The sequence below is a fragment of the Triticum aestivum genome, chromosome 6B (assembly GCF_018294505.1).
Source record: "Triticum aestivum cultivar Chinese Spring chromosome 6B, IWGSC CS RefSeq v2.1, whole genome shotgun sequence".
NCBI lineage: Eukaryota > Viridiplantae > Streptophyta > Magnoliopsida > Poales > Poaceae > Triticum > Triticum aestivum.
Window position 1 is genome coordinate 175,154,482 of NC_057810.1, and position 14,627 is coordinate 175,169,108.

Genomic DNA, 14,627 nt, shown 5'->3' on the forward strand with positions numbered 1-14,627 from the left:
CGATGCTGGATGGCCGGTCAGGTATGCGGTCGCTGGTCAGCCAGGAGGCCACGGACGGTGTCATCTGTAGTATGTGAGGTATTTTTTTCAGGTATGTAGTATGTGAGGTATATATGACTTTGTATCTATACTATCTTTCGGTAGTCTTGGACGATCTTGTACTTTGTCATTTCAAATATCGATAGAGAATCTAATAGATAGCCAACTTTTACAATTTGCATCAATATTGATTCTTGGAATTTTCTTAATTTGTGTTTTACAACGCGTGTTTCCTTTTTGCATGAATATTGATTCTTGATATTTTCTTAATTTATGTTTATGGCACAGGGGTAGTACTTTTAGCGAGGAGAGCGTGACGTGGCTAGGGAGGACGGTGAATCCGCCTCCGCGAGTCTTAGAGCTAACAGCCCCCGGTTTGACAGAATGAATCAGCTCCAGCCACTAATCTACGTTTGTCAACTTTCTTGTACCATACCCTCAAAAAAAAACTTTCTTGTACCGCCACGTCTCGTCCGCCGCCCCGTTTCATCGGACGCGCCGTCCAAAACCAGCAGCCCGCTCCCCGTTTCCCCCTAGGCCGCTCCTCCGTTTCGCCGCCTGTTTCGCGTCCCCGATCGCGTATAAAAATGATCTCCCCGCAGAGATCACCGACAAGACGAGCCACTTGAGCAGTAAACCAGGTGCGGTGCAGAAGGAGAGATCGAGAGATCGAGAGAAAGAAAGCAATCGAGGGGAGGAGCTAGGGGCTGCGATGGCGTCGGCGGCGAGCAGGAAGGCGCCGTCGCTGGTGGTGGCGGCGAGCGTGGGCGCCGTGGAGGCGCTCAAGGACCAGGCGGGCCTGTGCCGCTGGGGCTACCCGCTCCGCTCGCTCTACCGCCACGCCGCCGCCGCGCCCAGAGTCCGCGCCCTGTCCGCCTCGCTCTCCGAGGCCACCGCGGCCGCCGCTCCCCGGCCGGTGCCTTTGTCCGCGGAGGACGCGAAGCTGCGAAAGGCGCACCACCTCGTCTGCTGGGGGCCCAACTGAGCTCCTCTTCTCCGCTTCATGCCTCCGTCGGCACATGAGCATGCACAAGTAGCTGATGAATGCCTGTGCCAATGGTGATTGTTTCGCCAGAGAAAGCAGAGGCGTCATTGTGTGCAGCGCCGGTGAACCGCTCCGGCCTCGGAGGAGGCCGGACGGTTCATCAACGCTGCACTCAATGGCACCTTTGCGTCTCTTCCTCCTCTTCGTCTTCCCCAGTAGTAGTATCTCGTTGCATCTGGCTAGCTTAGCTTCCGTAGACGCAAGCAGGAATCATGGCTTAGTTTTTGAGACCGGGAGATCCCCATTATTTGTAGTAAGGAGTAGTACGAGGCGAGAGCCTGGCGATGGCGCCGGCTGTACTGCCGTGGGGAACTGACCAGCGTTGTTGTACTACAGATCGTACTATGCTTGTGTTGTGTCGACCTCCTTGATTTATCATCTGGATCTCAAATCGGTCAGAGATCCATGAGCTCCATCGAGCTGGCGATGGCGTTTGGGCCAATGAAATGGTGACAGTACTACTACATCACTTGCTAAACTGAACTGCCGGTAGTACCGAAATCAAATGGACGTAGCGAGTAGTAGTAGTAGTACAGAGTAGTAGTACGAATTGTACTACTGCTAATGAACTGAAATCGTCGTCATGCTGTAGTACAAGTCAGATGGCAGGTATTTCCTCGCGAAAATGCAAGATGGCGAGTACTGCAGCGGTGACCGCACTGACAGTTGACACCATTTGGGAACTTGCAGGTTATTATTCCCAGATCCTATATGCTTCCTCTTCATCATCTTTTGCTTGAGCACGTCTAAAAGCGCCCGGAAGCATTTCATTTCCATGGAGAAGAAAATGTTATTACGGCGGGGACGACCAACGTTTTACACGATCTACAATACGAGCAACGCAATAAGAAGCCAAGACATTACACAAAAGTGACCGTCCTCACTCCACAGTCCTCACCAACCGGCCTACGACCGCAACGACATAAACTCGCCTTGCCCAATCTTTAGCCAACAAGGCCCGACCAGACACAGGGCACCAGGACCGTCATACTGAACCTTGAGGACAATTTCAACCAACAAAATAAACACAAACAAATTGTCCACAGCAGAATATTATGTTACACTTTGAAATAAGAAAAAAACCCAAACCCTAAAAAAACTAATATAACACCCTGAAACAAATCAAAACTTGCTAAAATCAGAAAGCATAGCACATTCTTCGGTCAAACCTATCTCAAAGATCCTACAAGAACTATAATAGTACAATTCATGAAGAATGGTTACTAGAGTACAAATCTGCAATATGCCTGCAAACATCCGGGCTGCGAAGATACCATGAGATCCGTCGAGGCCATATTTACCACTGACGATAGACCTTTTTATCCTGGGTAAAGGACTAAAGTTTCGGAACGAAACCCGATAAGAGAACAAACATCGACGAAACCAACAAGAGTACAAGACAAACATCCAGGTTAACATCCAGGTTCAATTTTAAAAAGAAGGCCGACGAAACAACAAAGCGCAAACCGCATCCATGCATATACTCTAGTACCTACCCTAACAAAAGCTAGAAGGATCGCAACAACCAGAAAGGTTAGTACCGACAGGTTACAGAACAGTTCGTAACTACAGCGCTGCTATTACTCAGATCATTGACAGCCTTGGAAGAACATCACCTCATGGTTTAACCAACTCCAGACGCCTGTTTGCTGATCTCAGACGCTGTGCTGCTGCTACCGCCTGCCTTGTGTCTGCTTGCCACACCAATACAACAAATGAGTTATCCACATTTGTTGGATCATGCGAGTAAACATGATCAAAAGATGTTTTTGTTCCTAGTCTTCCATATACGGAGTAGAACAGATTACAACGCAAAGCCCACAACTACCAAATGTCTATCTTTACCATGAAAACGAAGGATCCAGCCACTAATATCAGAGAAGCCTCATGGGGACATAGCCAAACCAGCAACACATTTCTCTAAGTCCCCGCCCCCAAACAAAAGAGAGACACGGCACAGGCCAAGAAAAGATTATCCACAGTTTCTGCATTGCTACAAAACATTCATTTAGTACCACCAACACAACCCTTTTAACCAAATTGTCTTTAGAGACACGGCACAGGCCAAGAAGAGACGATCCACAGTCTCTGCATTGCTACAAAACATTCATTTAGTACCACCAACACAACCCTTTTAACCAAATTGTTTTTAGTTAGGATTATTTTCCTAACAGCAAGCCAGAAACAGGTTCTACTTTTAGTGGTGCTCTAACAAACCAAAGGTTCTTCTTATGTGGCCAATTAAACCTAACTACTTTCCAGAGGCACAAACATTGACTGAGCTGGAAGAACACCAGTTTTGTTCAGTGCCCATCTACTTGCATCTTCCTCCTCCTAGCCTAAAAGTGTAAAACAGGAATTGGAGGGCACAAAACAGGGCCAGGGTGCCCAAGGAGCAATAGTTTATTCACCAGTTTCAAAGAGATTTTAATCCTGTTAAATAAAAGCGCCGCGGAGGTATATCACATATAAACAATAAACTACACTTAAACTACAGTCTGACCTTCCCTTTTAATCCATGCTGTTGTAGTTGCAACAATCTTCCAAAAGATGCAGTATACTGATCCCAGTTTTATAAAACAAAGACCTTCTTAAAACAGAAAAAAAAAGCACATTAGTTCAGGAATGGTTCATCCTTTGCACCAATATACTCGATTTAACAATGAATAGTATCGAAGCATGCCTAAAAATGGTTAAAATGGAAAGTTCTGTGTTCCTAGTAGATAGATGTGGATCTCATTTCATATAATAAGGAGAATTAAAGGGAAAGCAAAACAAACAATCGGGTACTTAGCTAGGGAGTTGAGACAGTCCAAACCAAAATCAGTCCAACTGGCAACAAAACGAAAAATCAAATCAAAATGATAGCTGTAACAATATAGTAGTGGAATCTCTGTCTCAAAGACAGTAGTGGAATGTAATAGTTGAACAAGTTCAGAAATGCAACCAGACATATAGACTATAGAGCTGTAGGGTATTGCCACACATGCACTACAGCTAAACTTAGTTGTTAGTTCTAATGCAGGTCTTTGGGCATGAATGGCAAAAAAACACCTAATGATAGTAAACACAAGCAAGTATTCGACGAAAGCTATAAATGCAGATAGCCCAGTTTGCATGTGTCTAACACAGTCTAAGATAACAATGGACTTCTCTTTCTCATCTTCAAAATATCAGTACTTGAACAATACATACAGTGGACGATAGAACGAAACGTTATGATACCTTGCCAGAATTCCATCAAGCACCTTCTCCTTCAAGTAGAGGGCACAACTTGTTATTTACCAAAGAGGGAGGCCATGCCATGATGTAGGGCCGGACATGGCTGTCACATCTCTTCTCAAAGAGCTTGTCCAGCTTCGCCGTCTCCATGCACAAAGACAGGAACCACGAAGGAGCGTGAACATTATGGAACGTTTCACCGGTAGAGAAGTACACAAACCCATCGACAGTATCCACAATATGCAGCTCAACATCTTCTAGTGAACGCCCAGTGGCCTCAACAATCGACTTTAACTCTAACTGAAACTTCTTGTCTAGCATCCATCTCTCGAAGCCTTTCTCATCGGCTCGCCAGAACCAAACATGGATACCAAAATCAACTGGGCAAACGATACAAAGCCTCCCGTCCTTGGCCATGCCAGGCCACACAAGGTGAGTTTTTCCTTCCAAGAAGGGTGGCAGATCCATCTGAGAGAATTGTAGCGTTGCGGTGTTCAGCACGAGCAAGCCGGCTTCATTTGCTTGTATCCAATAGATGGACCCATTCACCATCGTGCCAACTTTAAGCCAGTGTTCGTCTTCAGGCAGTGGCTCCACAGCCTCAGACCACGGGAGGATCCGCCACTCCCTGCTATCTGACGAGAAGACGGAGGCGCGCACCCGCGACTCGTCGTGACAGATAGTGACAAGGCGGAACGGCCCGTCGCCCTCTTCGGAGGCGAGGATGAAGCAATCGAGGTGCGAGGTAAGGCCGTGGCCGTCGTCGAAGAACTCGTTGGGCGTCGGAGGGATGAGATCCAGGGCCCCTGTGAGGGGGTTGTAGGCGGCGAACTGTCCCGTCCTTCTGTTGCAGAGGAGCACGTGGCCTCCCTGGCAGTCGCATACGAGCCACCCAGGGGAGGCGTTGTCGTCGTCGGGGAGGCGGGTGAAGAAGAAATCGGCGCCGCGGACGGCGGCTGCGCTGTCAGGGTCGGAGCGGCGGCGGACGGGGGCGAAGGCAGGGATGGCGGGGCCGTCGGGGTCGAAGAAGAAGCCGAGGAGAGGGGGTGGGTGGGCCGCGCGGAAGCTGCGGCGGAAGACGGGGGACGAGCGGACGGCGTTGAGGAAGGTGCGGCAGCTGAGGGCGGCACGGACGAGGCTCGGGAGGGAGGGGAGGCGGAGGAAGATTTCGCGGAGGAGATCGTCGCCGAGATCGATTACGGTGGTGGGAGCAGGCGGCGGCGGCGGCGGCGAGTGGTGATTGCTCGGAGGCCATGGCCTTACACGGAATTCCGACTTCCACTGCCGCGGAAGGAGAGTGCTCAGGTAGGACCCACTAGTCTGTCTCTCTGGATCCACTGGGTAAAGAACTGTAGAGTTTCCCTGCATTTTTTGAGGGAGTTTCCCTGCAGAAAGGGCGCGGCCGGGGGGTGTGCACCGCCAAACCAGGCCAAATGGCCGGTCCAGGCGTGCTGGCCGATAGCCCGCGTGCCCGGCCCGTGGTGGGCCTAGCCCAGCACGTATACAATCGGGTCGTGCCGGCACGTGGCCCGCCTAGAGCCGTGCCAAGACAGGCCCCAAACAGTCTAAAATCAGGCGGGCTGATGAGCTAAACTTGTCGGTGGGCCGCTCTGTTTTCTTGTTGTGTCGTGCATGGGCCAGAGCACAGATGCAAGGAGCTTAAGACGTGGGAAAAACTCTCTCTCAGAACCTGTCAATCTTCTACCCTCTCGTTTAGGGTTTTCGCCTCTGGCGGCGCCGCCTCCGCCGTCTAGAGTTTTTCCCGCCCGGATCTCACGCCGGTGCGACCTCTGTTGATCCCGCCCGCGTGAGGAAGCGGAGGGGAGGATCGGCCACCCTTGTTTCCGTCCTGTGGCGGCACGCAAACCGTGGTTTCCACCCCGATGGCGACCGAAGCAGGATCTTCTTCGGCGGGGTGGTCGGGCAAGAAACTGGAGGAGATGCTGCAGCACCTCGATCTCAAGGACGATGAATTGGATGATGTGACCGTGGGAGAGGAAGATACAAAGAAGTATGAGGCAGATGCACGATGGCTGGCGATCGGGAAGGTAAACACAACTCGTCAATTCAGTTCATCTTCGATGTTTGAGACCATGAAGTCCATCTGGGGGCTTGCACAAGTGCCAACATATAGAGAAGCTGGGGAGAACCTGTACATCTTTCAGATGTTTTGCCTTGGAGATTGGAAGAAAGTGGTTCATGGAGGACCCTGGCTGTTCAGAGGGATGGGGATGCTCATTGAAGATTATGATGGCAAGCAAGAACCATCTTCCTTTGTCTTCGATGGCCTGTATGTCTGGGCCCAGATCCATAATATACCTGAACTTTATCGCAAGATTAAGGTGGTTGATCAACTTGCTCGACGGATCAGCCGGGTCAAGGAGACTCAGCTATCGCCTAGGCTCTTCTATGAGGGTGATTATGTTCGGGTCCGTGCTAGAATCCTGGTGAATAAACCCCTCACGAGGGTGACTCCGTTGAACGTAGTGGGCGAGGGAAGGAGATCCCTCCCTGTCAAATATGAAAAAATCCCCTATTTTTGCCAAGTTTGTGGTTTCATGGGCCACAACCATGAGGAGTGTGGAGATGGAGTTTGGGAGGCAAAGGATAAGCAATGGGGCAGTTGGATGCTGGCACAACAGAGGGAAGTAGCTCAGGAGCAGTTGGGTGGCGGCCGAGCAGCTCGAGGGGGCCGTTTTGGAGGCCGAGGCAGAGGAAGAACAAGCCGGGGCGCCCCACCACCCTGCCAATCATCCCCAATACGTAAACGCACATCTCAGGAAGCAGGGCTGAACTCAGGTGCAGCAGCGGAAGATGAAGAAGTTACCAGCCCCTTGAAACCAGTCAGTTCAGAGCAAAAGGAACTTGCAGCAATGGGAGCCCGAAGAAACCTGAACTTCTCTGTGTCTAGCAACGCGCCAGGCCAAATTCAGCAAACTAATGGAGGAAGTTCAGAGATGAACCAGAAAGACCCGGGCGCTGCAGGATGGGCTATGCTAGCTGTCCCTCCACCACCCCCACAGTATGTATCGCCTAGAGATGCAAAGAAGGCGAAGAAAGCATCATCACCAACGAAACAGAAAACAAACAATTCGACATTGTTGGCGGGCTCCGATCTGGGGCGCCGCCAGGCCCAATGAAACTCTTATGCTGGAACTGTCATGGGATAGGCGATCCTGCAACAGTTCGTGAACTCCGCGATCTCGTGGAGATTAGTTCGCCTGCTATCTTATGTTTAGTTGAAACTCAATTGCAAAAAAGTCATGTTGAAGGTCTCCGGACTATGTTAGGTTATGATTTCAGTTTTGGAGTTGGTAGCACGGGCCGCAGTGGCGGCCTTTGTATCTTTTGGAAAAACTCTTTTGAAGTTGCAATAAAGAATTATTCCGAGTATCATGTTGATGCATGGGTCAAGGAACCAGGGAAAGAGCAATGGAGGCTAACTTGTTTTTATGGAGAGGCCACTAGAAGCCTACGATACAAGACATGGGATACTATGAAGCGTTTGCGGGGTGAGAGCACTCTCCCGTGGCTGTGCATAGGTGATTTCAACGAGATCTTGCGGCCAGAAGAGCAACATGGTCCTCGTGAGCGGGACATCTCACAAATTGATGCATTCAGAGAAGCGGTGGACATATGTGGTCTAGCGGATCTGGGATACCGAGGGTTAGACTGGACTTGGGAGAAGAAGGTTGCCGGTGGTCACTTCTGTCACGTTCGTTTGGACAGAGCCTTGGCTACACCATGCTGGTCGGGCCTCTTCCCGTTTGCTTCCCTTGAACATCTCACGGCGGCCAAGTCTGACCACTGCCCAATCCTTTTGGAGACTGATCTAGCTAACACCAGTGTGCGGGCCAACCAAAAGCGCTTTCGCTATGAATGCATGTGGGAGAGGGACACGCGGTTTGGCGACATACTATCTGAAGCTTGGAATGCTACAGGCCGAGCTAATACTGTAAAGGAACTTTCCGACAAGCTAGCATCGGTGGCGAACGAGCTACAGAGCTGGGGGCGAACTACCTTCGATGCGGTGAGGGCAGAACTTCGCCGTCTATGTAAGCAGCTCGAGGAGCTACGCTCGCTCCCCAACCGAATGGAACCATCGAGCGAAGAGGGAAGAGTGGAAGCTCGTATGGTAGAGTTGTGCCTAAGGGAGGAGATTATGTGGCGCCAGAGGGCGCGAATCCAATGGCTTGCGGAAGGAGACAACAACACTAATTTTTCACCGTAAAGCAAGTGCTCGGAAGGCCAAAAACAAGATCGTTGAGCTACAACGTCCAGATGGTTCGGCATGCACGGACGAATATGAGATGGCGGAGATGGCTACAGCGTTCTATAGCAATATGTACACCTCGGAGGATACAATAGGCATCGAGGAGGCTTTGTCACATATACCCTCACGGGTGGATGCTTCTATGAACGCATCACTTACCGCACCATACAGCAATGCCGAGGTGAAAACGGCTCTTTTTCAGATGTTCCCGACCAAGGCCCCAGGGCCCGACGGCTTCCCTGCACACTTTTTTCAACGACGCTGGGAGTTGTGTGGTGATGAGGTTACTGCGATCGTGCTCAGAGTTCTTCAAGGAGAGGATTCCCCGGAGGAGATCAACAAAACATTCATTGTTTTAATACCCAAGATTGCTAGTCCAAAAAATTTAGCACAGTTTCGACCGATAAGCCTCTGCAACGTGGTCTACAAGATTGCTTCCAAGGCTTTGGCAAATCGGCTCAAGCTCATTCTCCCTCACATCATCTCCGTAGAACAATCTGCATTTGTTTCAGGACGTCTTATTACAGACAACTTCATATCTGCCTATGAGTGTCTCCACTTCATGAAAACCAGGAAGTTGAAGGGCAACAAGTATTGCGCGTTAAAACTTGATATGATGAAGGCCTACGATAGGCTAGAGTGGAATTATTTGGAGAGAGTTATGCTCAAACTGGGAATCAGCCCGCTTTTTACACAAAAAGTGATGAGGTGTGTCACATCGGTCTCGTTTTCAGTCATCTTTAACAGTGACAAGCAGGAGGAGTTTCAGCCTTCCAGAGGACTCCGGCAGGGGTGCCCTATATCCCCATATCTGTTTTTATTGGCTGCTGAAGGACTTTCTTGCCTTCTGAAATCCACACAACCGGACGAGATTGTAAATGGCATCACGGTTGCACCTGGTGCACCTGAGGTAAATCACTTGCTTTTTGCAGATGACAGTCTTTTATTCTTTAATGCTACTCCAGAGATGGCAAGCAGAGTGGATTCCCTCCTCCAGAAATACTGTGCAGCATCGGGACAACGAATTAACAAGGAGAAATCCTCCATATTCTTCAGCAAGGGATGTTCAGAAACCTCGAGAGGTAAAGCAAATACTTCAAGTTCAAAATGAGAAGTTGTCTGAAAAATATCTGGGCCTTCCTGCCGATGTAGGGAGAGCCAAGGAGGGATCGTTTAAATACCTCAAGGACAGGATTTGGAAGCAAGTGCAGGGCTGGATGGAGAAAGCACTTTCGGTTGGAGGGAAGGAGGTGCTCATCAAATCGGTGGCCCAAGCAATTCCTACATACTCTATGGCGTGTTTCAAACTCCCTAGAGGCTTATGCCAGCACATCAATGGCATTTTGAGGAAGTTTTGGTGGGGATCAAAAAACGGAGAAAGAAAGATCGCTTGGGTATCATGGGAAGTCATGACACAGCCGAAGTTCATGGGAGGAATGGGGTTTCGCGACATCGAGCTCTTCAACCTAGCCTTGCTTGCAAGGCAAGCTTGGTGTCTTCTCTAGGAGCCAACCTCTCTGAGTGCCCGGATTCTTAAAGCAGTTTATTACCCTACCTCATCAATCCTTGAAGCTGGACTGGGTAAGAACCCCTCACAGGTTTGGCACTCCCTGGTGGAAGGAAGAGACACCTTACGACTGGGACTAGTTAAACGAATTGGATCCGGTGAACATACCAACATCTGGAGTGATAACTGGATACCGCGAGACTTCAAACTCCGACCAGTATGCCCCAAAACGCCGAACCCCCCTCAAATGGTATCTGAACTCATTAACCCGATCACATCATCTTGGGATATGGACAAGCTTGAGACTCACTTTTACATGATGGACAAGGAAGCAATCTGCAATATCCCGCTAAGCTCGCGTGTACAGGAAGACTTCTGGGCATGGCATTATGAACGGAAGGGAATATTCACTGTCAGGTCAGCATACAAGCTCCTATCCGCAACAAAACAGCAACGCACGGACTGGCTGGAAAACAACGAGGGTCACTCGAGTGTGGATTCAGACCGCAGGTCCTGGTCTACACTTTGGGGCGCTGCTGTTCCCTCAAAAGTGCGTGTTTTTGCCTGGCGTTTGGCGAAGAGTTCTATTCCTACAGGAGAGGTACGGAAGCATCGAAGCATGACTGTCTCGGCGGAATGTTCGATCTGTCACGCAGCAGTCGACACCTGGCGTCATTCTCTCTTTGATTGCAGCATGGCCCGGTGTGTCTGGGCCCTCACCGAAGAGGATCTGTTGGAAACAATCATCTCAAATAGGGAGACGGATGCTAAGCTATGGATGTTATGGCTTGTTGACACGCTACCTTCAGCGGACCTAGATCAAGTGCTGGTCACCATGTGGGCCATCTGGTGGGCGAGACGTCGGGCTATACACGACAACCAATTTCAGAGTCCACTAAGCACCCACACTTTCATCAAGAAGTTTTTAGCTGAACTCGAGATGCTACCAGACAGAAAATCAAGGCCAAAGGACCTGCATGTAATGTCCAGGGACCTGCATGCAACAGATGGAGATCACGAGGTTCCGAATCGGTTCTGTTGGCTCCCACCCGAGCTTCATGACGCTAAAATGAATGTTGATTCCGGGTTCTCCAAGATTGGAGATAGAGCGGCCTCAGCTGTGGTATGTAGGGACAAACGAGGAAAGTACCTAGGCGCCTCGGCAGTCATCTATGAGGGCCGATCTGACCCTACCATCCTTGAGGCACAGGCTTGTAGTGAGGCTCTCTCACTTGCAGCAGATTTGCATATTCAATCATTTTGTGTTGCATCAGATTGTCTGGAAGCGGTGTTGAATATACAAGCTGAAGCTCCGTGCAACTACCACTCCATCCTGCAGGACATCAAATATCAAAGGCGGCAATTCCATGATGTAGAGTTCATACATGAAAATAGAAAGTACAATGGAGAAGCCCATGCCTTGGCGAAGGCAGCGGCTTCTCTAAGTCCCGGGCGCCACGTGTGGCTTAGCATCGTGCCCGAAATTATCTGTATCCCTATGTTTTTGAACTTCTAATAAAGGATACAGCAGCTCAAAAAAAGAGGTGGGAATCACTCCACAGCCGAAGAACCCATATACACACAGCGGCCTCGGACTGTCTCTCCGCCATCAACGACATCAACTCAGGAACTCATGGTACCACTGGCCCAATCGTTAGAGAAATAAAAACCGATTGTGGTGACTTTCAGGCTATCTCTTTTGTTCATGAAGGACGTTGCTCCAATACAGAGGTGCATAGTTTAGCTAGACGTGCTTTGCATTTGGGTGAAGAGCGCCATGTTTGGCTTCTACAACCCTTTGATACTCTGCTTATTCTTGTAAACCGTTCCATTGATCAATAAAGCATTGCATGTTTCCCCTAAAAAAAGAGAGATGGAAATCACTAATTAAAGAGCACTCATTTCTAAAAAAACTAATTAAAGAGCAGTCCTTGCAAACGTCACTCCCACTTTCCGATAAGTGGTCAGTGTGGCACTTGTCGCAATCTTGAAGTTTTTTTATAGATCTATTTATTCAAATGTTTTACCTCTTAAACCGTACAGCCAAATCTTGAACTGTTTTCACTGTTGGATTCCTCGAGTGGAGCTCTTCTAAATTAGATCTTATGTTGATAGATTTTGACGAGTCTTTTTCCGAAAAAATCAGACGAAAAAACCAAAACGGGAGCACGGCTTTTTCCCTTCCGAAAGAGGCATGAATGTGCCTCTCGCGGAAAAAAACATATTTTTTTCGTTTTCAAGAGTGTCACATCCCTAGCTTCTGATTTGCTCTGAGCTAGCTAGTCATGTGTTGCATCATGTTTAAATTTCTTTTAAACTTGAAATGGGGACTGATCAAACCCTAGCACCAGATCAAATCAAATAGGTTCAACATAAAATCATTTTCAATGAACCTGAAATGCCCTTCTAAAATGTTCATCATCTTTGCCTTGGTCTTAAACCTCTGACAAAAATGGTGCACAATTTTCTAGGTCATCCTAAGGTCACTGAATTAAATCATAAGTATTTGAATTTGGACATTTAAATTCTATAAAATATTTTAAATGCCCAAATATTCCTAAACTGAAATGTTCCATGTTGGATATATTCTATACAGTGGGCATGTGAAGTTTAGTGATTTTTGAAAGGATCTAGGTATTTTTAGAAAAGCCCTAAAGTTACAAAATAATAGAAAACAGAAACTAAATATGAGAGAGAGAGAAAGGAACCTACCTAACTTACCTGTGAAGCCCACCTGGCGGCCCAAGTGGCCGGCCCAGCCCACCAGGCCACCCTTCTGTCGTCTTCCTCCCCCTCGCCCCGAAGCAGCTCGGTGGCGAGCGGCGACGCCGCCCTGGCCACCTCCTGCTTGCCACCGAGGCGCCCCCGACGCGTCTGGATACGCCCCGCAGCCCCCTCTGTCTCTCCCCTCGCTCTCTGCTCTCTCTCGACCCCTTCCCCCTTCCTGGATCTCTCTCTCGCGCCACCGAACGCTGCCGTCGCCGCCGCTTGCTGCTGCCGCGGCCACCGTCTCCCCCTCGACCCCTCGCCATGCCTGCGAGCTCCGCCACTTCGTCCTCGACCCCCTCACCGAGCCACGCCCCGCCAGAAGCCCCCGAACGTCCTCACCGGGCTCGTCTTCAACCTCCCGACGGCGAGATCGGCCTCGCCGCCACGCTCAGCTCCGGCCTTCCCCGAGCCGCTTCGAAGCCTATTGGAACCGCCATAAGCCCCTGATTATCCTCCCCCTCTCCGTTTTCTCTCTAGCATGCCGTAGCCGTCGTGCCTCTCTCACCCGACAAGCGCCGCCGCCAAAGCTCGCCGTCGATGATGCTCCGGTGACCATTCGGTCCCGGGCATGCGTCCAACGTTCTCGCTGCACCGCGTAGACACCGTAGGTGTTAACCCCGCATCGCCAAGGCCGCTGTGGCCTCGAACCCGAGCTCGCCCGAGCTCCGGCCGCCACCTTTGTGCTCGCCTTCGTCATCTCCGGTGACTCCGAGGCCTTCCGATGGCTCTGCTAGACACGGTCGAGCGCGGGCTACCCCCTGGTGGCCTTCGCGCATTCATCCGTCGCCCGCAGCTCAAGTCCGGCGAGTTGCCGCCGCCGTTTAGGTCGTCGCCGGCGAAACTCCGGTGACTGTCGACGTGGATGCTATTAGGTGCTAACCCTGCCAGCTAAGCCCCCAAATGACACTGAATGTGGGCCCTACACCTGGTCAAACCCCAGTCAGCGCTGGGTTTGACCGGGATTAGTACATGTGTCACTGATGTGTGGACCCCACACGTCAGGTTTGACCTGGAATAGCCCCGTTGACCTGCTGACATAGTGCTGATGTCTGTTGGGGAACGTTGCAGAAAATTAAAATTTTTCCTACGGTTTCACCAAGATCCATCTATGAGTTCATCTAAGCAACGAGTCAAGGGAGAGAGTTTGCATCTACATACCACTTATAGATCACGAGCGGAAGCTAGCCAAGGAGATGGTGATGATGGAGTCGTACTCGAACGTGATTCGGATCACCGATGTCCAAGTGCTGAACGGACAGCACCTCCGCGTTCAGCACACGTACGGGACGGGAGACGTCTCCTCCTTCTTGATCCAGCAAGGGGGAAGGAGAGGTTGAGGAAGACAGCTCCACCGGCAGCACGACGGCGTGGTGATGGTGGAGAGGCAGTACTCCGACTGGGCTTCGCCAAGCACACAACGGAGGAGGAGAGGTGTTGGGGAGGGGAGGGCTGCGCCTTGGAGGGTGGTGCGGCTGCCCTCCCCTCACCCCTCTATTTATAGGGGGAAGGGAGAAGGGGGCCGGCCCCTCTAGAACCCATCTAGGGGGGGGCGGCGGCCAAGGGGAGAGGGGGAGAGGGTGGCTTGCCCCCCAAGCCAAGGGGGCGCCCCCTCTAGGGTTCCCCCCCTCAACCCTAGGCGCAAGGGCCCAAGGGAGGGGGTGCGCCCAGCCCACCAGGGGCTGGCTCCCTGCCCCATGCAGCCCATGTGGCCCCCCGGGAGGGGTGGCCCCTCCCGATGGACCCCCGGAACCCTTCCGGTGGCCCCGGTACAA

The 14,627-nt window shown here is 50.7% G+C and overlaps 2 protein-coding genes across 2 annotated transcripts; one reads left to right on the forward strand and one right to left on the reverse strand.

The window, feature by feature from the left end:
• Positions 1 to 654: 654 nt before the first annotated feature.
• Positions 655 to 1,088, forward strand: LOC123133889 (uncharacterized). Its single transcript, XM_044553277.1, has one exon. The coding sequence runs from the start codon at positions 752 to 754 to the stop codon at positions 1,022 to 1,024; it is 273 nt and encodes a 90-aa protein (XP_044409212.1). The 5' UTR covers positions 655 to 751; the 3' UTR covers positions 1,025 to 1,088.
• Positions 1,089 to 2,133: 1,045 nt separating this feature from the next.
• LOC123139051 (uncharacterized) lies at positions 2,134 to 5,674 on the reverse strand. The gene is made up of 2 exons (XM_044558867.1): positions 4,310 to 5,674; positions 2,134 to 3,674 (listed from the first exon to the last, which is right to left on the reverse strand). The coding sequence occupies exon 1, from the start codon at positions 5,672 to 5,674 to the stop codon at positions 4,325 to 4,327; it is 1,350 nt and encodes a 449-aa protein (XP_044414802.1). The 3' UTR covers positions 2,134 to 3,674; positions 4,310 to 4,324.
• Positions 5,675 to 14,627: the final 8,953 nt, after the last annotated feature.

Excerpts from the sequence above, each read along its gene's own strand:
- LOC123133889 (XM_044553277.1), top strand. The coding sequence starts at position 752 with ATGGCGTCGGCGGCGAGCAGGAAGGCGCCGTCGCTGGTGGTGGCGGCG.
- LOC123139051 (XM_044558867.1), bottom strand. The coding sequence starts at position 5,674 with ATGCAGGGAAACTCTACAGTTCTTTACCCAGTGGATCCAGAGAGACAG.